Below are 24,410 nucleotides of genomic sequence, written 5' to 3'. Positions count from 1 at the left end.
AAACAGTCGGTGAGTTTAGGACTGGGCGGGCGGGCGACGATGCGCTGCTCCACGCTCTTGGCCATCCTCACAGGGGTGCTGTTGTACCTGGTGCTGGGGGCTGTTGTGTTCCGGGCTCTGGAGACTCCACGAGAGGAGGGAAAACACCTGCAGCTGCAGAGGGCCAAACGAGACTTCTTGTCCAACTTCACCTGTGTCGACTATGAGAATCTGGAGAAGTTCATAAAGGTACAACAGTGCATCATACAACTGAATTATTTTATTCTTGGCTTTATAGTACTTTCATCTTACATAATATTTCTACTATATGCTACACTACATTTACAATACTTTACTTAATACATACACTAATATGATCAATGTATTGGTAGGTTTACAATGGAATATTAGACACAGGTGTATGTCTGGATAGAGTGGCTGCTCCTTCAGTATGTTGTCTCGGGGCTGTTGTGGACACAGAAAAAAATATACATCACATATCAGATGTGAATATGATACAGCCTTACTGTGTTTTTATGATTTTGGTCATCCGGACATGACTGACCAGTTGGAGAGGCTGTAAACCTTTTTTAAGATGGTGTGGTGTTCCTGACCTCATTTGAACCACTTTCATTGACCTCTGTGGCTGCTCCATAAATGCACTGCAGGCCATTCTACCGGCAAGTCCAGGTCAGTCTTTGTAATAAAGCCAGAGGGGACGACTCTGTCCAGAGATAAATCTAAATGAAGAGGACTATGTTAAGTGGTATTGGTAACAAATGTGCATATGGAGGTTCTCATGTTTTTCTAAGCATTATTAGGTTTAGTGGGATAGTACCTGTAGTAAATATTTACTATAGTTTTACATCAGTTAAGTGGCAGTTTCAGAAAAGTACAAAATACAGGAAGTAGAAGCAAATTAAACCTACAAGACAATTTATGCACAAGGAACAAATTTTTTGGCAGTTTTAATATTCATTTAACAAAATAATCATCATAACTGTAACTGTTGTGTAATTTAGACAAATGTGGTCCTTGTTAACATTATAAAACACATGTAACAAAACAAACAAAAACAAAAAAAACTTGACGAAAATTGTCAAACTAGGGAAGATGTTTTCAATTATTGATCAAATATGTTTTAAAAAAATATGTGGTCTAATCTGTCATATGCACTTTAGATAAAGCACATTTATGCAACCATGCATACATTTGTGATTCTGGAAGAGAAAAACCCGTCAGTATAATTAAACAGATATACACAAATTCTAAGAGAGGAATAACAAGTCACCTGCTTTCCCACATGAAGACTATTTCGATTAAAGGCTCCTTGGAGATTTACATTTATTTAGACACTTGCGGTCCAGGGCCAGGATAAGGACAGGTGTGATGTGGACAGGGCGGCCCTGGGCGGTGGAGAAACTTGAAAGCTGATCCACTCTGAGTGTTTGTTCTCACTCACTTGGCAACTAAGATGTGATTTCTGAATGTTTGTCTCCACTCCAATATGTAGACAGTAAACCACAGTTTTAGCATGTTAAACATAACTGTATGTAGATGACAGACCAGGTTTAAACAGGCTCTAGTCTATTTATTAAGTGCAAATGTATGTCAGACCTCATAGACTGCCTACAAGTGATTGGCTGTGGAGTATTGCTTAGAAGGCTTGTATTTACTACTGAATGGGTGATCCACATGTTGTAAACATAAGTCCCTATAATGTGAGAGACCCAAACAGCTGCTGAATAGTCATTCTTCAGATACTATTAAAGGTTTACATTCTCTCCAGCACAGTGCAGGCTCCTCAGGTTTCAGCTCATCAAAGTCAACATGTCTTTGTTGTCCCAGACACACTGTCCACAACTCATCACATGACAACCTCAGAGACCACAACAGGCCAGACTTTTCTGGGATGGCCTTTTCACTCTGCTATGTTACGATGTCTATTTGTCAACTATTATGTGAACAAAGAACACTAAGGCCCAAAGCATTTAGGGGCACTCACCGTGTAATGTCCGAAAAATAGTGGTTTAACCAACAAAGCATGAGCATACTGATCTGTAATGGATCTTAAATATTTATCAACAATGTCAAAATTGCTGTCATTACTGCTTGTTGGGTATGGGATGCGACACAATTTCCATGAGACATGACATAGGTCAATAGGTCCACGAAAACAAAACAACATTTTGACATTATTTATTATAATAAATTACTTAGTTAATGTTTTTGCTGTCTTTGCACTGCTTTTTAGAGCTACACCTTCTCAAGACCTTGGGGAGAAAAAATCTCATGATCATTTTCCAGATGTGTGCACAATCTTGTGGCAATTTTTATTTCACAAAAACATCTTTGCTGTTATGCTGTTACTTCTGTTATTTCTATAGCTTAATTTGTTAACGGCGTCCTGTGCCAAAAACTGCCAGTGGAAGGAATGAGATATGCTGTCAGATGATGCTTTCTAATGGACTCATATAATCTGCACAAGACACAGGAATCTTATAGAAGCAAACCTGAAAATCACTCAGCTAGCATCCCTCTTATGAGGGTCATTATGCGAAAATGTGTTTCAATATACACATACACTTAAAAAAAATAAATAAATAAATAAACTACATAGCTGTATAGGCAAGGTTAAGAAAAAGTTGGTGTCTAATGTTTATTATACAAATTTTCCAGTCAGGTATATAATATACTGTATATTCCTAAGTACGTTAAACAATAATGTTTTCCACTAGTCAACAAAACAAGAGAATAGATTGTGAAAATCTCATTAATGATAAATGTTCACATTTTTATATAGCACTTTTCCGCTGTCAAAACACTTGAAGCTTTACATTAAGGAACCACTTACCCACACACATTCATACATCAATGTATACAGACACTGGGGGCGAGATGACAGTGACACATCTGTGGGAGCTGGAATCTCATTGCCAACCTGTGGGCCAGTGGATATAACCACTTCAATAATTATGTTTATGTCGAGAGTGGGAATCAAACCTCCAACCTTCAGATCAGTGGACAAACACTGTCAATGTTTACAGTCAATCAAATACAGCAAAGCCTTATGTTTGTTAATTAGACTATCAAACGAATAACACAATCACATCCATATATGTGATTAATACTGATAATGCACATTGATCTACTGACACAAAGTCTCTCGTGAATATTTTTCAGGAGGTGGTCGAGGCCATTGGTGCCGGAGTGCAAGCCACAGGTAATGCATCCTTTGTGAGTCAGTGGGATCTTGCCAGTGCCTTCTTTTTCTCAGGAACCATTATCACTACCATTGGTGAGTAGTAATTAATGTACCTTTATTTGTTTAGTACATTATTGAATTTATGTGGATGTACTCTTAGGGTTTGGGAACATTTCTCCTAAAACTGATGGAGGCCAGCTGTTCTGTATTTTCTATGCCTTGGTGGGAATCCCCCTCTTTGGTATCCTGCTCGCTGGTGTGGGAGACCATCTTGGTACTGGACTGAGAAAGGCTGTGCTTAAAATCGAGACTATCTTCCTGGTCAGTTCCCATTCTCCCTGTTTGTTTGTATGACTTTAATTAATGAATTTGTTCCAATCATTTCATTCTTCACTTGTAGAAATTCCGTGTGAGTCCCACTATTGTACGAGTCATCTCAGCTGTTCTGTCCATTCTGTTGGGATGTCTGCTCTTTGTGGCAGTACCCATCCTGATTTTCCAGGAAGTGGAGGGGTGGTCTCTGCTTGAGTCAGCATATTTTGTAGTTATCACACTTACAACGGTTGGCTTTGGTGACTATGTTGCAGGTAATGTTATAATGCAGAACACACACACACACACATATATATATATATCAGTAAATGACAAGACAGGATATAAGATAAATAAATAAATAACATCAGAAAGTGTTTATTTTTAAGTGTTTATTTTTCTCTGAATGGAGAAGGAATTACAGAGCTGCACTAATAAAAGAAATCTAGCTGTTGTGCTAACTACTGAAACTGCTTGCTGACATATTGATGATTAATATGTAATGTCCATACAAATAAATAAATATACAGCAAAGAGCTTTAGAATGCAAACAAGAGAATAAGAATGAAGCAATAAAAGCACAAAATATGAAAGACTATGAGACAAATACCTATTTATAAATTAATATAATAATAATGTATGTGTAGTCCCTAAGGTTTCCAGGAAGGGTTCATAAAAAAAAAAAAAATCTACCCTGTCAAAAGCTTTCAGGAGTTAATATTTTTCTCCATTTATCCAAGTAGCTTCTTCAGTTTTTTTTTTTTTTTTTTTTTCAAAAAAACAAACAAACAAACAAACAATAATTCACAATGAAATCACTTGCTCTGGGGTCTATTTCCTCCTCTGTAATAACTACTGTCGACCTGTCCTCAGGTGATTCTGGATATGAAGGCAGTGATCATTGGTACAAGCCACTGGTCTGGTTTTGGATCCTCCTGGGTCTCGCTTACTTTGCTTCCATTCTGGCTATGATTGGAAACTGGCTCCGAGTACTGTCAAAGAAAACCCGAGCTGAGGTACTTTCCTGTTACGCTGTCTTGTTTTACCTATAATACTATCCAGCCCCTTCATAATCTATATGGCTGGGAATCAGAGGGTCTCTCACGATTCGATGTGATATGATATGTGACTCACCATACAATAATATCATGATACAACAAAACATTAAAGAACAAAAGACATTTAAAACAACAATATTTATATTTGTTAAATCACTACACGCACAAACCTAATATGACATACTACATAATCATCAAAACATTGTCTTGTATGGCATAAGCCAGTTTCCAAATTGTACACAAAATAATTTTTAAAATATACAAAAAAAAATTGCATTATATTGATATAACAGCCCAGGATAATGAAATATATCACCAAATTAGGATCACAATATTTTTATATTATTGCACAGCCCTAATAATCTGTGGTATCTCATGTCAGATGGAGGAGCTACGGGCCCATGCCTCTGACTGGACACAAAACATCCAGAACATGTCGGTGGACTTCAAGATGCCTGGGAAGATTGATGATCCGTTTAAGCGTCGCAGGCGAAGGCGTCGTCATGGTGGCCGGAGCCACCATAGCCATAGCCATAGTGTGTCAGCAAATGGTCCGGGTGGGAACCACGAGGGCCAGGAGGGGAGTCAGTCCGGGTCTGAATCATACACCTCATCTTCATATTCATCTGATGAGGAGTCCGAATCCGGTTCAGAGTCCGGCTCCCAAGCCACGCAAACAGATCGAGTCCCCGAAGACAAGCCTGTTGAGCCCCCAGCAGCACCACTCCACCTGTCTCAGCCTCTGGACTACTTTGGGGAAAACCTTGCCTTTATTGACGAATCCTCAGATGCTCAGAGTGGAAAACTACATGTGGATCCTCTCATAGATCCCACACAGCCCAACGGTATGCGGCCAAGACACCCAAAGAGGAGACGCCATAGGAGGCATGTCCCACACAGAAGCAACCATCAGAACAACCACACTACCACCATCCCTGAGGTTAAAGAACCCAATGGAAATCTAAAGCCAATTTCAGAACCACCATCTAAGCCTTAGTAACTGACTGCAGGAGCTCCACTACTAGCACAAGTATCAAAGGAATTATCAAATCAATTGAGATGCATTATAAGAGAATTTTGCGATTTATTTATTTGTGTATTACTTACAGACACTTAATGGAAGTCTTGTGTTTGCATTTGAAGCTCTTAGCATGCGGGTGTGTATGCCTCAACCAAACATAATGAACTGACTCTAAGCTACTGTTGCCTAAATAAAATAGAGAGAGACTGCTCTCTACTGGGCCTTATTGAAAATGCACTAACTACAGCACTGTTATTTAAGTTGCTCTCAAACACAGAGGTAACCATATGCAAAACTTTATCTAACTGATTTCTAGGTCAAAACTTGCCTTTCACGAAAACCTTAACTCTGCCAACCAACAAACGGGTACTAAACATGCTGTTATACTTTTGTGTCTTTTTTATATTGTAAAATACATGTTCATTTTGGAGGCTAATGTGTTACTTTTCACATGTGTACTGCATATATTAAATAAAACCCTTTAACAGTACAACTATTTGTGTAAAATCCGCACCACAAAACAAAGTGCTGGGCAATCACTTTTTACTGTACTGTATACTGTGATCATTCAGGCAGCCTCTTGGTGGCAGCAATGATTTCTTTTTCTAGGCATGCTCATAAGTAATAAGCGTGTATGGACTGAAATTCAGATCATTAAATTGAATGAGGTGGAGTAAATCATGTTTAAATTAATATCTGACATCAGCAAATGGGTAGTGTATCATTCACACTGTAATGTGTGCTGAGCTTTGCCTATATAGAAAGTGTTTAAGTAGAAGCTTTTAAGATCACTTTTGTTTGCTGTACTTTACAATTGTTTTATTTCCACATGTAGATTAGGTTATATTCTGCACAGATAATACTTTTCTTAGAGTTAGGCCTATTTAAAAGATACATATTATTTATACGTTTTAACTATACAGTGATGGTTTTAAATCACAATAGTGGAGAAAGTCGAAATGAGGTGTTGTCTGATGACCTTGAGGGGGTATATATGGCCTAGTCTATGTTCCCCAGCTTGATCTGTAAACGATACTCCCCTGGAAACTCAATCTGTTTTAATCTGAAAATGGGATCAAGGGCAAGACAAGAGTGGAAACAACTGCACATTTCTTTTGTTTCCAGAATATCTGTGATGACTTTTCAGGACGAACATAAAAATTATAAACTCTCATCCTGAATCCACTGTGCGTTAATTTGTTTGTCCTCATATAACCAGTAGAGGGCACACTTTAACATGTGATCAACCAAACAGTGATCAAACTTCCACATATGCAAATACGATTGTTAACTTGGCTGTGATGAGTGGGCATTATTGTGGTATAATTTTTGTGTAATAGACCTGGCAGACTCCAGGTCCCACCTCAGTATTTAAGGAGGCTTGAATGTTGGTTGCCCTTTGGAATTTGACACTTTGCTGCAGATCTGCTCAAAGGAAAGCCATCGCCTTGTCTTGAGATCAGGAAGTTAGCAGCAGCAGTGATGTACAGTGGCAGTGCGTGACCTTTAGCGGAGCGGAGGACACGAGTCTGCTGCTGCCATAACGTCATCAGGCACGCGGCTGTAATGTGCTCTTTGCTCCACTGAGGGGCGAAGGAGAGTTTGACCTTATTTCAAGGGAATGTTCAATAAAGTTCAAAAAGGCATTTCTGCAAGTTAGGTAGGCTAATACAAAACTCAGAAGATATTATAAATAGTTCACCATTGCAACAGCAAGTCTAGACTAAAGGTGACAATGACCACTTGGCCTATTTGCATATGAATGACCCATACATACATTGTACCATTCATTGGACCAATAAAACTATGCTACACTTTAATCTTGATTGAAATTATTTTATTATTTGTATTACTGATGGAGACTTGGTTATCAATTATGCAATGGGTGAGACTCCTTAATGAAACGACTTGTACCTTTTCAATACCCTACATTACAATGACTTCTTGGCGTTTGAGCGGACACCTGTCTAAGGTCACGACCTGTTGTAAGAAACACCCTAGGGTCCCAAGCCGGTATTAACCGCCTGTCTGCTTGGCATGTAATCCCCTTCAAACACGCTCTTCTGATAACCTAGATGATGCAGCGGAATAAAAAGGAACATCCAGCCGTAAACAAATGATTTAAAAGATATATATCATATTTTTTTCCTCTAATATTGTGTGGCTATAATGTACTGCACCATTATGGTGCCGACCCGCAGAATTGCAGTGTCTGCAGCAGAGACTCAATGACCTTGCTTCAAGGTCGTAGTGACACTGCCGTCAGTTTTTCCTCTCGTGCGCACTCTACAGCTACAGCCTGCGTAGTGGTCTGCATGTGACCACCATAGTCACAAGCAGCAGCGCCTGTCCTGCTCTTTGACACCACCAGGCAAATGTAATGACCACTTATTGGATTAATCCTGGTCAGAACCAAAGCTTGTCTGTCCATGATCAAGCCTTCAAGCAGGGAAATATTTGATGTCCCTCTATAATTCACTGGGTAAGCCCGTCAGTGCTTCAACCACGCTTTTCTGTTTGTGCCAGCTGTTTCTAGCAAGTTAGGGAACAGGGGGCTGACTATTTTAAGAAAAAAGACTGAAACAACATTTCGGCTGTCTATATGGGAAAAAAGTGACTTGTATGCTATTATAATGACATAAGAATGGGTTATGAAATGCAGAGCCAGACTGTTCCCATTGCGTTGATCCGGTTGGTGGCCTCTGTTTTGGCTACTGTCCAAGTGGAGTAGTGGTGGAGTGAGTGAGACGGGTCAGTGTCACAAGACCAAAGCATGACTGGTTTCCATAGGGGCAAAAACTGCACCCACAGGAAGGTTCTAGCAAATATAATAGATCTATATTCTGATTGCATGCCATTATCTATTGTAAAACACATATTCTGCTAATTTTAGTTCACAATTAGAATCAACAATTCATGTAGGCTAAAATTAAAAAACAAAACAAAAATCGAGTACCCAAATTTAGCCTATGCTGCAGATATAGTAGGTCTACTGTATGACATAACGCTAATATCTCTCAAAAAAAAACTGAAAATGATGAGTGACGCTATGGAAGGAGCGCACAAACGTAAGAGAAGTACGCAAATTGTAAAGAGGGAGGAGACACGTTTCTACGTCATCAAAAGAGAAGCACGCGTCAACAACCGGAATAAGTCTGAACTTTGTTAAAATAAAAGCTCAACGAATACTATGTAATTTTTAATTTTACGGTTTTAAAGTGGTAAATCTCACAATTGTAGGTGTACAATGTAAAACACTATTATTTTGGCTGCTTGTTGTACTGCAATTTATTAGCGTTATTTTTTTGCGCACCTTGTGTACAATCTCATCTTTTATTTTGAAAAGCCCACCGGATACACAAAAGCTGTCTCGGTAAAGATCCAGAAGCGCTCAGACTACCTCGTCAGTGTTGGCAGCAGGAGAAGGTAATTTATAACGCCGCTGTACGGATCGGAACAGACGGATAAAGACAGCGGGTAGCCGGGTCGTGACTGAACAGACAACTTAAGGACATCATAAACCCCATTGCGATGCTGCCGTGGTGGTCTCAAATTGGTTAACCCGACCGTGGACCGGACTCACGTTTCAAGCGAGACTGCGATGTTTCTGCATGCACCAGTAAGTAGCATCACCTGGCATACTGTCAATAAATATCCTGCTAACATTTGTGAACCGATTATTGTGATGCTGGGTGTTGAGACAGAGGAATCTATATGCGAAGTACGAGAGAACAGAATGCGCTGCTGGGGGTATGGCAGCTGTAGGAAATGCAGCAGACGCGCATATTGTGTGAAAATAATTATCATTAGGCTAAAAGCTGCGAGAGCCCAGCTGACACTACACCTAGGAGCCTATAAATTACAGTGTCACATTGTCTTCGACTTTGATACATTGTTATTTTAATTACTCGTGGCCATGGGAATCCAAAAGAGTAGCTGAAACATGTTTATTTAAGTCTTATGGTTTTGCACTTAAAACTCCAGTTTCTTACTTGTCGGACTTTGCAGCGCTGGTATTTTCCCTCTTTGACCTAAAGCATTGATATTTCATAGTTACAGAGCCTCCAGTACCAGGATTGAGACTGCTGATCTTAAAGTATAATAGCCAAGGTGTAATCCACTTTGGCAATTAACCTCTCACCGGTCCGAGATCAGTAGGCAAGGTCACCCTTGGGTGCTGTTCTCCTTGTCTCCCCCGTGCGCCGCATGTATAATCTTGATTCTGACTTTAATGTAGTTTCATCGGTGCGTGTTATTCAGAGATAAAACCAGCTCTGTTTCCCCAACCTGTGATGGCAACTAAGAGATTAACTATATGGAAATACGTTAAGATATTTAGACATTTCTGTAGCATAAAAGTACAAGGCAGTTTAAGAATTCAAAATGTTGTTTTGCGCCTGCATGTGGCTATTGAAATGTGTGGACTTGTCCAGAAAGATAATGCATTTCATGACTGTAATAGCAGCATTAGTTCTAGCGCTCTTCATAGTGTTTAATCTTGTCTTGAGAGAATCACTCTGAAGTGACAGTGGAATGAGCAAAGTTGGGTTATCTCTAAAAAAGTATCAAAGCCACTTAATTATTTACAGGGCTATTACTAAACTTCAACCAATACAAGGCTGTATGAGTGAGGGACAAGGTGTTGGCTTCACTCTGACTGTCCTTCAAGCATTCCTGTGGCTGTGACCTTTGGAGTGTGTGGTGCATGTTAGGGGGAGGGACCAGGACTTGTGCAAAATCTGTACACATACATTTTGTTAGGTGTTGTAATAACAAACTGCCTCTATACTGGACCATAAATACTCTTTTTAGAATGTGAACTTTGGTATACAAACTTTGGCATATGAGAAACTTATTTTATTGCACTAGCCACACACTAGGGAATAAGATAACAATAAATACTGCTTAACATGGTTGTGACATCCTTGGTTAAGTTAATGACACTTTTTCTTTTTTGCAGATGTCCTGACCTTCAAAACAATCACATTTCACTGAGCTATCATTGGACAAAGCTGTCATAAACTTCCTACTCCAGGTCAGTGCACATCACATAACTCTTAACACTAAAGCCTTGCAGCCAGTATTCAATTTAATACCAGCATGGCAATACTACAGGCTGTTATAAATACAGTATCTTAATGTGACATCAACTTTCAGCATGGCCTAGTTATCCAATAAGATGCTCACATTAGAGGTGGGAGATAAATCAAAATAAATCAAAATTGTTTTTTTTTTTAGAGATGCAAAATTATATTCAAGAGTAAAGCAAGTACAAAAACTACTTAAAAAAAACTTTAAAACTCTTAAAAACAGAAATGTTTAATGTAATCTTCTAAACAAGAAAGAGATAATTAAGAAAGAGATAATTTCATGATCTATTCATGCAATAGTTGAACCTCAATCAAGACATTTACAGGCCAATTTTAGCATTTTTTGATGCTTCGTTAAAATATTGTCTTATATCGTTAGCGAGACTCCTAGCTCGCATACAATTTTGGTTCAAATCAATGTTGCTGATAATCCAAACAAAATCCATTATGCACCATGCTATTCTAACCACATTCTGAGTGAAGACTGATGCAGAAGATTAATATGCTTACCGTTGTGCAGTGGTTGATAACCTTCTACAAAGGAGAGGTGCACAGTGCCTGGAAAAGTCACCTTGGATTTCCAGATCATCTGAAGAACAGACACACGTTGACTGAAAACTAAATAAGACATCACTTTGAAGGGGAAAAAAGGGCAAAATAAATCTTATCTGTTCATTATTAAGTGGAATAGAGACAGTTAAATGTATTCATTATTAAGTAAACCATGACAACAAGAGCACTTTATGGGTCTCTTTCATTACAGATTTATATTTATCCAAGTTCTATATTTAGTAATTAGTTTAATGTTAATCAACTAGCTGTATTTGGTACTACATAATGAAACAATAGAGTGTGTGTGGGGTGAAACAAAGTGCTCAAAGTGGTGTTGGCTGTAAATAAAGAGAAGAGCACAGTAAAAAGTTAGTTGAGCCTTTATTACCTCCCAGCTGTTTTATAGAAAACCGACGGTAGCCCGGCCCATCACAACACAATCAACCCGACACGAGTTAGCCAAGCAAGGGGCAAAAATCTTATAAATCTGAATAATGAAATCGGAAGTGCAAGCCGATAATTGAAACTAGGCAGCGTCACGTCAGGTGAGATGTAACGTAATGTATTGTACAAGAAACTACTTTGTATAGAGTTACCTCGCATTGCTTTGATGTCTCAGGTTCAGTTCACTAGCATTAGCTAACAAAAGCTATCCAGCTAGCTATAGCTATCTGCTGCTAAGCCTGTTACCTTTCGCATTTGATGCTACAAGCAGCCTATAACGCTAGCTAATGTGTCTCTTTTATGACAACACTCAGCCTGATTGCACAATAACAAATATAGATATTAGTGAAAAATTAAATTAAGTGAAATAAACTCTTTTCCTGTTAAGTTGTTTTACATTTTGTACTTGCCCTCGTGTTTGCTCCTAATGGTAATCGGTGAACTGTCCCGTGGCACATATGGCCCATGTGTTTTTTATTATAATTTGCGAAACTTGTAGACTTTTATTGTAAGTCTCTTCTGCATGTCGTGAGTATTGGGATTGCATTGCAATAAAACTGGCACCTAAAGTGAGCCAATAGGTTAAGCTGAATTAAAACTACATAAAGACAGCGTTGACCGTCCACTGCCAGTTATAAGCTGAGGGCAAACTCCAAGTCATGTACATTACGGTTTTGCTTTTGTGCTTTACCCACTGCTATCTCTTTTACCACTGCTCTATATTCCCACGGTTCTTTGAAAATGTGGCTGTAGAGTCCTTTTGTCTTTACTTTGAAATGTAAATCCATAATCTGACACTGTAGGAGCACAGAGCTGACCCCACAGAAATATGCTTGCAAAAAGTAAAAATGTGAGTGCATTTTCAAAACGTTACTCCATATAGTACATTAGTTTACAGATTTCTCTACATTGGACTCTATGTCTCAAAACATCACACTAGGAGTGTTTTAGTGATAGTAGTGACCTTTATGCTGTCATTGTCATCTCTTTACTGATAATCTTCTGCATTAAATAAACAAGATATCACCGCAGTTGTCCACTACATTTGAATGAAAATGCCGGCAGAGCTGCTGGAGCTATTTTGAATGATCCCTTGTGTCAATCATTCTTACTCATTGTGTTTTTATTTCCTGTAGGCATCATGTCTTCCAGAGAGCGCCGTTCTGACGTCTACATAAAGGCAGAGCCCAGCAGTCCAGAGGGAGGTGGAGGAGGGCGCACCAGTCCCGGTGGAGCCTCCTCAGACTCATCACAGAGTGGAGGTGGAGGCACCAGAGGAGACAGTGCAAAGCGGTACTCTCCTCCTCTCTACACCCCAGCTTTACGTTGTCACTTTAAGGATGAAGGTGGTGATGTAGCAGAAGAAGGCTCCACTGGAAATGGGGCTGGTCGCTGCAAGTACGCCCTCAGTACACTACCCAAACGGCTGTGTTTAGTTTGTGGTGATGTTGCCTCTGGTTACCACTATGGTGTTGCCTCATGTGAAGCCTGCAAAGCCTTCTTCAAGAGAACCATCCAAGGTCAGTTTTGCATCTGGAAAGTACTCAAAATTATTAATATTATTATGAGTATACAATAACAAGTAGAAATGAAACAATTAGCCTAAACTATTTAGTGGGTGATCTAGCCTAACCCAGCCTTTGTCACAATATAATTCCCTTTCCATTTTAGGTAACATTGAGTACAGCTGTCCAGCATCAAATGAGTGTGAAATCACAAAAAGGCGTAGAAAGGCTTGCCAGGCATGCCGCTTCACCAAGTGCCTCAAAGTAGGCATGTTAAAAGAGGGTGAGTGCTGATGGTATGCATATGATGCATATGGTATTGCTTATAACTTTGATTAACTTCCTTACATTTGATTTAAATGCTCTTAATTATTATTATGTAGGTGTTCGCCTTGATAGAGTCAGAGGTGGAAGACAAAAGTACAAGAGACGCCCGGATGTGGAAAATGCTACATACCAGAATGCCCCATTACCCCTCACCAAGGAGAGTGAAAAAGGTGACATGACTTTTCTGACAGCACGCATAGATTGTGTATGTTTTTTGTGTTATACTCATTATTTTATTTCATTTTTTATCTTGTGGCCTAGGTTCCTCCAACATCATTGTGTCCCATCTGCTTGTGGCAGAGCCAGAAAAATTATTTGCCATGCCTGATCCTCTGCAGCCTGACACAGCTCAGCGTACACTAACTACCCTCTGTGACCTGGCCGACCGAGAACTGGTCGTCATCATCGGCTGGGCTAAACACATTCCTGGTATGAATCATGGTGCAAAACCCTCTAAACTTTTATGTTCTCTAAAAATGGTAATTAATATCAGTATAAAAGTTTGAAAATCTAAATCAACTTAATCAGATTTAAGGACATAGTCAATGTGCATGGGCAAAATCATGATCTATTCCCTGCTGTGCACTGAGATTGCATCTTCTGTCCATCTGTCTGGCCTCCTGCAGGCTTCTTGTCACTGTCTCTGGCAGACCAGATGTCGGTGCTGCAGTCCGTTTGGTTGGAGGTGCTGGTTTTGGGTGTTGCTTATCGTTCCCTGGGCTGTGAGGATGAGGTAGTGTTTGCAGAGGACTTTGTCCTTGATGAAGAGATGTCACGAGCTGCGGGACTCACTGAGCTAAATGCAGCTATTAGTCAACTGGCCCGACGCTTCCGCGCCCTCAACTTGGACCGGGAGGAGTTTGTTATGCTAAAAGCCATAGCTCTTACCAACTCAGGTATTGAACCTTTGACAGTTTGGTCAAGGCTTTGTTTGTGTGGGATAAAAGTAATAATGAACAAGTTAATGATACATCATTAACAATTTTCTTCTATTTTTCTGTTGTGCCAGATTCTGTTTACATTGAGGACATGGAAGCTGTGCAGAAGCTGCGGGACCTACTGCACCAAGCTCTGCTGGAGCTTGAATGTCAGCGACGCCCAGACGACCCCCAGCGGGCCGGACGCCTCCTTTTAACATTGCCTCTATTAAGACAGACTGCAGGCCGTGCACTCACCACCTTCTACAGCATTAAGACACGAGGAGGGGTACCCATGCACAAACTATTCCTGGAAATGCTGGAAGCCATGATGGACTCTCCTTAGAGCAGAACAGAAGTGACTTTGTGAGACCAACAGAGATATTCAAGAGGAAGAAGAAATAACACTAGGGAATAATTAAGCAGCAGAACATTCCCCTTTGAGCTGCGATAAAAGTAGTCCAAGAACTTTGTTTTGCTACTTTTGGCGAGATGGTCATCGGCAAACTTGGTTATGTGGCTTCTAAATGATTAATAACTACCAATGTAGGAACCCCACCTGACCTACTACTTCATTTTGTATTCACAACAATGAACCACTGGAGGAGCTGCAAACTGTAATCACGGCTATAAGACTTATATCAATGCAATCTCCTCATAGAAGCCATAATAAAATGTTTTAAGCAAAAGAGGGTCCAGTGAAGGGTCAGACTGACATGCACATAAAGTGCTTGTATTCACTGTAGATTAGTGTGCCATTGTAGGCAAATTCATAGGAATTACTTGCAATATAGTAAAAGCAATATAATGGCTTAATTGTTGTCACATTTAAAATGTGGATAAAGGATTAGATTTTCATGTCCATATACAGTTGTTTACAACTGCTCAAAACTCCAAGAGCTGTTTGTTTGGGCTTGAATTGCTGGTTTATAGATGCAGAGCTCAGCTTTGAAACCAGAGCTGTAAACCTTTTGTGTACAACATAATGCTTTATAAAACTGTGCAATTGAAGAGATCTGTTGATGTGCGTATAAATATAAAAAAATATATGCACAGATAATGAGTTTTATCCATAGTAATATATTCACTGTAGTTTCTATAAATCCCACTGCCAAACTGAGTAGGTGGAGGTGATATGTCCAAAACAGTGACCCCCCTGTGGAGGCAGGAGCAAAAGGTGATGCTTGCTTTTTTTAATTTTATTTTTTAAAATATTTTTTGTTTAAAATTTTCATTTGAACAGCGATACTTTTTAGAATCTGTACAAGTGTAGGTGACTGGTTTGGTAAGTCCTGTATGTATAATAGATCCAGGAGGTTGTAACAGTTTTCTGCAGCAAGTAATGGAGTGTTTTAAATTAGAATCCTTTTATGTCCTTTACATTGGTCGAACAACATGCCTGTACAGTAATGCGTTCAGGGCAACATAGAAAGTTAAAGAAAAACTATGATACATTTTAGATGTTAACATTTTGTCAACCCTTAAATCCCTCTTTCAGTTTTTTAATTTCACAGTTGACTGTCATTATGAGAGTTTCAAATTACTTCTTCTGCTATCTGATATGAACATCAGATAAGCAATACTGTACGTAGAGGCCCAGGGGCCAGTAGTTACTTAGCCATCCACAGTTCCATTTAAATTGGTAAAAACATGCAATTTATTATGGAAGAATAAAGCCAGCAGATGTTCTAAATGTCCCTGTTATTTGTACTGTGTCCATGCAACTTTTGGCGTACTAAAATTTGTATAAAGCGACTAAACTGCATTCATGTGAAGGTATTTTTACTTCAGAATCAGCACTGTTTTGGGTTTGGTACTGCGATTAAGCTGATCAAACTGAATGTTTTGAATTCTTTTTTTTTTTTTTTTTTTTTTTTTTTTATATATAAGTTGTATCTTTGTTGAACATGATTGTCTGGGATCAGGCTACAGGGCTACCTCAGAAGGCAGTGTGCCAGATGGCCAAACAACTAGTGTTTTTATTTTGTTCAGGTATTTGATGTTTGGAATTCATCTCTCAAGCTAAATTTCTCTTGTTTTCATTTCTTACAGCATCTTCACTGAACATGGTGTGACATTTCACATAATGTCTGCTTACATTCTACAATATCTATTACGTTATTCAGTATATCATCTTGGACAGTAGCTCAGAGCACTGCAGGTCATATATTACAAGTTCTAAACTACTATGAATCTTCTCCATTCTTTTTTTTTTTCTATTTTTAATTTCACTTTCATATTTTCTACAACAAACAGCAGGATAATGTTCACTAATACACATCACAGGTTTCGTTTTCAATATCAGTCAGAATCTGGATGTTGAGCCTGGTTCACTTTGTATGTTGGTGGGTGAGATTGGAAGAGGGCAAACTAAGTCATTTGTAGGGTCTATATAATATGTGCGCATTAAAATAAATGAGCAATACAATAATTTACCAAACCTCATATTCTTGTATAGCATCAGTGCAAATTTAACATGGCAAGCTATGATAAAGAATAGCTACTTATTATGTAGTGCTTCAAATCAATGTTTGTACTTTGAAAGACTATTTAATTGATTAAATTCTATTTTTTACTCAATTTAATGTTTTTGAACCTGGTTTATTTTCTGTGTGGTATTGGTTGTAAATGTCAATGTGTAGATAATTTTATTTGTTTGTTGTCTTTGTCTGAACATGTTCACATAAAAATCACTGTGAAAAGTGATCTCTATCACTCTGTCACAAAGAGTGGGATATTTGTAGGTGCTTTGTGTTGTAATAAATTGGCACACCACCACAGTCTATTCCTATTGGTGATTATGCATGAATGAGTGAATGTGAGAAATGAAGAAAATATGGTGAGATCTACATACATTGAGTGTCCTTCTTTGAGTAGGTTGCATTAACTAACTGTAAGAGTAAAATTGCGTTAGACCAAATGAGCTCTAATCATGCAGTGTATGTACAGGCAACCAGATGGCGCAGTAAAAGATTTAGCTGACCCGTGTCTGTCGGGGAGCTAGGTTAAGTTAAAAGTCAACCTCAAGTAGGACACTCCGTAAACTTGAGACTTGTGGTTTGTCCGAAACAGAGGACACGAGAAAGTCCTATAGTATCCACCAACTGGACACGGCGCGCTCTGCAGTCCGTGCGTAAAACTAGGTTGTAGGCAGCGTATATAAACGCATAGGACGAGTTGCGATGTTTTCTATTAAGCTCTTGAGAAGCTCACGGGCTGTCCACCTTGCAAGGCCGCTGCACACTTCTTCTATCGCCAAAATGCCGATTCAGGTTAGTCTGTTCATCGAGAGTATAATTAGACTACTCTCATTTAGCCCTTTACGCAATGCTAACAGAAGGATCTTATGAATGAAATTGTTGGATCCTCTTGTCTAGTTATTTCAGTGCCTTCGTAGTAGCATAGGCTACCGCCCATTGAATCACCATGGTATAACTTCACCTCGGTTTTTTTTTAAAACCTAGGAGTCCGCACCAAACTGGACTCGTGCGCATATTTTATTCTGAGGTGTGTTATTATGTTAGCCTAAGCTAACTGTACTTACTGACTGTAAACCATGCCCGCAACGTTTCCATGCGTTTTGTTTCTTCTACTGTAGGCTACAGCACATTATTATATATATTATTTTATTTTATTTTATTTTTACACAAATTGATCTTTGGCGAATAGCGCTTTTGTAAGCTTTTTAAATCATTGGCAATTTCGACAAATTGAGCAACGTGTTTTTAGACAAAGCTACTACTTCCCTGGTGCAGAGACCAATAGGTATCATATCCAGTGCTCCAATTTGGACACTGAAAGAAGGGTATTGCGAAGTCTTTAAAAAAAAAAAAAGTAAAATAAAATCTACCCCTACATACAGTAAGCCCTTGTTAGATTGATGTCTGATGCCCTCCAGTGTCTGAAACCTGCCATTGTCATGGACTTTGTGGTTTAATGAAGTTTGAGCTCATTTGGTGTTTTCAGAACGTTTGGCATCAAATGTGCTTTATTTTCACTCCGTTATCTTGCCAGGTTGGTGCCCCGCTTCCAGCTGTGGAAGTCCACGAGGGTGAGCCTGGAAATAAAGTGGCAATGGATCAACTTTTCAAAGGAAAGAAGGGAATTCTCTTTGCTGTTCCTGGGGCTTTTACTCCTGGATGCTCCAAGGTTTGCTCACTTTTATCTCTGAATATGACTCACATTATGTTTTCATACATTACTAAACTACTGGTGCTGGTTTCAGACACATCTCCCAGGTTTTGTGCAACAGGCAGCTGAGTTGAAGGGTAAAGGAATTCAAGAGATAGCTTGCATCTCAGTGAATGATGCATTTGTCATGGCGGCCTGGGGAAAGGAACAGGGAGCTGATGGCAAGGTGTTTACTGTCACATATGCACAACAAAATTAATGGTATAAAAATAATAGTTGTGACTAACTACAGTGCTGCTTTATTGCACAGGTCCGAATGTTGGCTGACCCCACTGGAGCCTTTACTAAGGTAACTCTTCGGTTATTATTAGGCTGCTGTTCTTGTAACTTGTAACTTTTTAATTTTCTATTTGCATTTTTAGGAAGTTGACTTGATACTTGACAGTGAACAACTTGTACAGGTTCTTGGAAATAAACGATCAAAGAGGTACTTTAAAATTGTGTTGAAAATATAATTAAATTACCTTGACCCATGCATTTGAGTTGTGATGTGCTGTGTTTCAGATATGCTATGCTGGTTGAAGATGGTATTGTGAAGAAGATAAATGTGGAACCTGATGGCACGGGATTGACTTGCAGTCTGGCTTCCTCAATTTTGTCTGACCTGTAGATGCAATAAAAGTATGAATTGTAGGCTATATGCCACATTGTTCTCTGATGCAAATGCCAGTGGGAAGTGTTTGGGTGTTCAGAAAACAAATACGCACAACTATCATATACTTGAAGGGGGTTATATCATCATGTTGTAACATAAAATGCTGACTTGAGTGCAATAAACATCATATGTACAAGAGTACCCACTGTGTCCAAATGTGTATGGGCTGGTACTTGTCACATGTTGTGTGGATTAAAATCTGTATACAGCCCATACACTTGCATCATGGGGACATGGCTCCCTTGTAGAGACAGAAATCAGATCTCCATGACATAGATCCCTACTATTAGATCAATATTATGTTTTGGTTTGTTTTCTGAGTGTGTAAGAGTTTCTAGTTTTGATTACATGATCTTAAATTCTACACAGACACTAACCATACAGTTTATGGCACTAACCCACGAGTTTAAAAGTTTACGAGATTTTTATACAGTATATGGCATGGAACCCTAAAAGTATAATAACATATTTTTCTTATTATAGATCCATGCGTAGAACCATAGAACTATTATATAATATTATATATTAATATTTACAGTCTGTGATAGAACTATGGGTGAAATCAAATTGTTTTACGTCATCACGTTGCCTGGCCGCACAGAATTGTGGGACGCTGTACAGAAGCTAACTTCGAACTGCACGGACCGTGTGTTTCTGTCCGGATTGTGCATATTAGACACATTAAAGCAAGGTAAGGGATTTATATATTTGTCTGTTTGTGCTATATAAAGTGTGTTGTTTACTCGGTGTTATGTTATCGTCAAAGTTGTAATTCTGTGAGGAAATAGTAGCTTGAAGAAGGCGCCCAAATGCCCAATTTAGCATTTAGCACTAGCATTTTAGTCCTTAATGAACATGTTCGGACAAACGCCTTTTGGGCATGAGTCAGCTCTTAAAAATAGAGTGCACTCCCTCTTATCAAACAGCAATGAATGGAAAGTGAAAGCAACAGTTCCCTCCACGCCATTAATGTGCGTTAGCCTGTAGCACAGAGTCTGCTGGGCGCGCATTTCAACAGGGGGTGTACCCATTCATCTATAAAGGCAGTAGCGTGAAGACGGCGCCCAAAATTCCCAATTTAGCATTTAGCACTAGCATTTCAGTCCATAATGAAGATGTTTAGACCATGGATCTATTAAAATAACCAGCAATAATTGGAAAGTGAAATCAACAGTTCACTCCACGCCATTCTAGACCCATGGGTGTGCCTTACTAACTTATTGAACTTAAAGAACGACTAATTTTCTTGTAACAGACCTTACATATTAACGCATTTTTTTAAAATCTAAGGAAACATAAATTACTCAAGGTTTGCTTTTTCTTCTCACAGTTGGTTCTATATTTCAACATTTTAACGGCTAATGAGTGCGCTTTCTTTTCGTCTTTTTGATTTGTTTATTTTATCTTATCAGTGCGTGACTTGCAACAGCCTTCAAAGCAACCATGTCGTCCACATCCCAAAAGCACAGGAACTTTGTGGCAGAGCCGATGGCAGACAAGCCTGTGACGGCTCTTGCTGGAATTGGAGACGTCCTGGGTGGAAGACTGGAGGAGAAAGGCTTTGACAAGGTACAAACTATGCGCTCTTTACATTTAGCCATATAGTTTTATTTCATTATTCAGACATTATACAGATATTATTCAGTCCGTAGCTAAAATTTAACAGAAAGAAAGAATAGGATACAAAAAATATACAAGGCAACCAAAGGAGTCCATAAAGCTCATTAAGAGTCTCTGCTCCCACATATCGCTCACATATTGCTGCAGACAGACTTTATTTTTTTTCTCAAGTATTCAAATGTATCAAAATATTTACATTATTTAATTTAAATGTATCAAAATATTTATTAAGGATATATTCAAGTATCATGATCTAAGTTTATATTTTTCAGTTGAATGCTGAAGTGATGAAATGTATGTTATACCAGATTAACCAGTTATTCAGCAATTTTGTTCATAATCTGTTTTGTATTTCTTTACAGGCATATGTTGTCCTGGGTCAGTTTCTAGTGCTAAAGAAAGACGAAGAGCTTTTTCTTGATTGGATGAAGGAAGCCTGTGGAGCCAATTCCAAACAAGCAAAGGACTGTGCGAACTGTCTAAAGGAATGGTGTGATTCCTTCCTATAATCTGTGCTTGTGTTATTTTCTACTTCAAAATCAATACATTACCTCTTCTATTGTTTAATTTCACAATAGCAACAATAGGCTATATATGAAGTACCACACAATGACCTACAGAAGATGCCATGTATTTACCTCTCAAATTTTTGTTTTTACTAGATGCAAACTCAAATTAGAGAGTGACGCCCGTGCAAGTTTCACAGAATCACATTTTAGGAGAGCATAAACAGTTTGTGAAAGTATGGTTTGAAAAACGTAAGGCCTTGTTTGATTATCACTGAGAATTTTAAAATATAATGCACAAAAAACTGTCTAAAACTGAAGTAATTTTAAAAATATTTTGTTCCATAGAATGTAACAAGTAGTGTATTTCCCCATTTAGATTTGCCTTATTTGCATTTACTCTTCATTGCAACAAAAGAGCAGATGTGATGCAGTACATATTCATTCACTGACTGCATAATCACAGACACTGTGCAACACTGTTTCATTGATTGTGTGTTGTAGGTTTTGGGAACCCCAAACAGAATAGATTGATTTTTATATTACAGGGATAACCTCAAAACTTACAACACTGGTTCATTTTGTTCCATCAAATGTCATTTTAGCTTTTGGTGAAAATAAAGAATCTACATAACCAGACAATGTGTTGGTGTGCTTGTTCCAAAAATATGTAAAGGGGATCTCCTGTAAGAGTATTTTTTTTATTATTAAGTAATAGAAAGAGAAAACACACATTTTCCTAATCTATAACTATATTAAAATGTAAAGCCAGTCACAAACCCTTTTTCGAGGACAGTATTTATTTCACAATTTATTGCACTCTGTTGTGTTTCCCAAAGTTCAGAAGTCTTGAAATTGGGTTTACACATTGAAGGGACTCTATTGAACAGATAAATATCTTACAAATTACCAAAAGAAGTCATAACAGAACAGCTGTTTATTAAGCATGATGGCATAGAATACAGTGGTAGACTTATTACATACCTATAGATAAAATGTGCTGTTGAACTATAAAATCTGAATTGAATAGCCACAATTTGCTCAAGTTGCTGCTAGATTCACAGTAGCACCTATGCACACTCATACTTTAATTGTTCCACGTCCTTTTTAGAGCAACTATTAGAAATTAGTTATGTTCTACCATAAGATTTTAAAAACAGGTTTACCTATAAACAACGGAAGTCACATGTAACTGCCAAAATTGAGATATGACTTAATCCAATATAAAAAAGACAAGTAGGCTATGAAATCAGTTCCTTGGGATGAGAGAAATATCTTTTTTTCCTCTTTGTATAAATGAAGGGTTTTTGTATCCCACCATTTACACCATCTCTGACATAGCACCACCAATTTACAACCAAGACACAAGCTCAACCTGCTGAACCATTAAAATGACATTACAAGCTCTGCTCTGGGTAACTGCCAGTATGTGCTAGCATGAGATGTGATAAACCAGATGACACTGCCTTTTTTCTCCTGGGTCTTGATGGTTTTATTATGGTTTTGGTTAAATCATCAGGGTTTTTGTTTCACTGGATCATTTCTACAAGTGACAGAACATGGACGTTTTGTACTACGGCAGCTTTTATGCAAGGTGGCTATATTACATGGATGTCTTATTTTAGTTTGGAAGTACATGTACACACTGTGAATACAAGTACACAGTGTACAGTTGTACTTGGACCACTTCAATCCCTGATTTGTCTCAAAGCAGAGCGCAGAAGAACTTTTTCTCCCTGAAGGGGTTTTCTGAGGTGGGCACAGGGGTGATGAGGGGGTCCTCACAGACATGTGCATCACAGTAGGCCATGAGGTCAGCCGCAGCCTTTGACACCTGCGCACAACACAAGGAAACATTGACAAAACAACAATTGGATTTTAGGCATAGGGGTTAGAAAACAGACATTCATAATAATTAAATGCCGATGGAACAAAATATTCAACTTGACTCAGCACTGAGTAAGCTGCTGAAAAGTGCATTCAAGGTTACAGATGACAATTATCTGGTCTTTTTTTTTTTTTTTTTTTACAAGGGCTCCCTACTGTCTATTACTATTGAGCCATTTTACAATACTTAGACTACTTACTGCATTTTAAAAGCACAGACATGCAGGCTACAGTCTATCAATGATTGAAACTATTTTAGCAGACACTGAAATGTATCAATACCTTTATCCTGCAGAAACTAGCCTCAATCTTCAATTGCTCCACCAGCTTCCTGGCTTGGCCAACGCTCATGGTGCTGTTCACTGGGGTGTCTCCTTTCATCCTGGCCAAAAACAGCAACATTTGAGCACAGATTTGACTGTGTCCTTTATTTAGTAGGTTATAAGTCTACACACACTGTACATTTTATGCTTTGAGAAGTAAACATCTGAATGTTATAGCTAGGCCTACATGTCATAGATTGCTACTAACATCATTATGCAAAAACACACTATTAAGTGAGTCTAGTAGGCTATTTTTGTTAGCATACCCAATTTATTCCAATAAAAGCAAACTCAAATCAGGCCATTATAGCCATATGTTAATGGCCCACTGTCCCATCACTGCGAGCATGCACAGAGACATGGAAATAGGCTGGAGAAAAATTAATACTTAAACAAATCGGTGTCGAGCTGAACAAATATTCAACGGATAAAAAAAGAAAAAAAAAAGAAATAATCAAGCTGTGCTGTCAACGGGGGGGAAGAGAGAGCCGCACACGAGCGCATCAATTTCAACCATTCTGGACCTTTCTATCCATTGTCTAACGTGTTATCCTCCATCCACCCCCTGCATCTTACCCGTAATATATTCCTCCTCAGGTACAGTCTTCCCCCCTCTTCTCTTGTCTTCTGTGGCCCTCAGTCTTGTGTTTTTTGGTAGGATATCAGAGCAGCCGGACCCCACCCCTCACAGTTACACCGCCTGGATGCTGCCTGCCTCTGTACAGTTCAGTGCACTCCGATTCTTCCACAATGAGCACTAGATGTGTGCTGGATGGATGGATGGATCACCCCCTTTTCGGCAGTGAATGGTTCGTACC

General features: G+C 38.8%; 5 protein-coding genes across 7 annotated transcripts; 4 read left to right on the top strand and 1 right to left on the bottom strand.

The window, feature by feature from the left end:
- Positions 1–24: 24 nt before the first annotated feature.
- LOC110165028 (potassium channel subfamily K member 4) lies at positions 25–6,144 on the top strand. The gene is made up of 6 exons (XM_055164357.1): positions 25–228; positions 3,163–3,277; positions 3,345–3,505; positions 3,585–3,771; positions 4,370–4,512; positions 4,937–6,144. The coding sequence occupies exons 1-6, from the start codon at positions 40–42 to the stop codon at positions 5,549–5,551; spliced, it is 1,410 nt and encodes a 469-aa protein (XP_055020332.1). The 5' UTR covers positions 25–39; the 3' UTR covers positions 5,552–6,144.
- A 1,790-nt stretch (positions 6,145–7,934) lies between these two features.
- On the top strand, positions 7,935–16,990 carry esrra (estrogen-related receptor alpha). 2 transcript variants are annotated; one of them, XM_020930208.2, is made up of 9 exons: positions 7,935–8,057; positions 8,922–9,194; positions 10,536–10,610; positions 12,798–13,181; positions 13,333–13,449; positions 13,550–13,663; positions 13,755–13,922; positions 14,120–14,389; positions 14,503–16,990. In XM_020930208.2, the coding sequence occupies exons 4-9, from the start codon at positions 12,803–12,805 to the stop codon at positions 14,754–14,756; spliced, it is 1,302 nt and encodes a 433-aa protein (XP_020785867.1). In that variant the 5' UTR covers positions 7,935–8,057; positions 8,922–9,194; positions 10,536–10,610; positions 12,798–12,802; the 3' UTR covers positions 14,757–16,990. The 2 variants fall into 2 exon arrangements, with proteins under 2 accessions (XP_020785867.1, XP_055020331.1); XM_055164356.1 differs by lacking the exons at positions 7,935–8,057; positions 8,922–9,194; positions 10,536–10,610 and adding an exon at positions 10,817–11,762.
- Positions 16,991–17,378: 388 nt separating this feature from the next.
- On the top strand, positions 17,379–19,397 carry prdx5 (peroxiredoxin 5). The gene is made up of 6 exons (XM_020930300.2): positions 17,379–17,682; positions 18,425–18,559; positions 18,636–18,767; positions 18,852–18,890; positions 18,964–19,028; positions 19,106–19,397. Exons 1-6 carry the CDS (start codon positions 17,593–17,595, stop codon positions 19,209–19,211), a joined length of 567 nt encoding a protein of 188 aa, XP_020785959.1. The 5' UTR covers positions 17,379–17,592; the 3' UTR covers positions 19,212–19,397.
- Positions 19,398–19,800: 403 nt separating this feature from the next.
- On the top strand, positions 19,801–22,024 carry banf1 (BAF nuclear assembly factor 1). Of its 2 annotated transcripts, none has more exons than XM_020930257.2 (3): positions 19,801–19,947; positions 20,669–20,825; positions 21,239–22,024. In XM_020930257.2, exons 2-3 carry the CDS (start codon positions 20,700–20,702, stop codon positions 21,383–21,385), a joined length of 273 nt encoding a protein of 90 aa, XP_020785916.1. In that variant the 5' UTR covers positions 19,801–19,947; positions 20,669–20,699; the 3' UTR covers positions 21,386–22,024. The 2 variants fall into 2 exon arrangements, with proteins under 2 accessions (XP_020785916.1, XP_055020333.1); XM_055164358.1 differs by lacking the exon at positions 19,801–19,947 and adding an exon at positions 20,227–20,565.
- Positions 22,025–22,247: 223 nt separating this feature from the next.
- Positions 22,248–24,196, bottom strand: gng3 (guanine nucleotide binding protein (G protein), gamma 3). The gene is made up of 3 exons (XM_020930296.2): positions 24,169–24,196; positions 23,552–23,651; positions 22,248–23,216 (listed from the first exon to the last, which is right to left on the bottom strand). Exons 2-3 carry the CDS (start codon positions 23,648–23,650, stop codon positions 23,088–23,090), a joined length of 228 nt encoding a protein of 75 aa, XP_020785955.1. The 5' UTR covers position 23,651; positions 24,169–24,196; the 3' UTR covers positions 22,248–23,087.
- Positions 24,197–24,410: the final 214 nt, after the last annotated feature.

This window comes from Boleophthalmus pectinirostris, unplaced genomic scaffold, assembly GCF_026225935.1.
Source record: "Boleophthalmus pectinirostris isolate CB_2022bp ecotype Guang Dong unplaced genomic scaffold, ASM2622593v1 HiC_scaffold_606, whole genome shotgun sequence".
NCBI classification, from domain to species: Eukaryota; Metazoa; Chordata; class Actinopteri; order Gobiiformes; family Gobiidae; genus Boleophthalmus; species Boleophthalmus pectinirostris.
The sequence above is the reverse complement of the archived record's forward strand: the minus strand, read 5'-3'. Positions and strand labels throughout refer to the sequence as shown.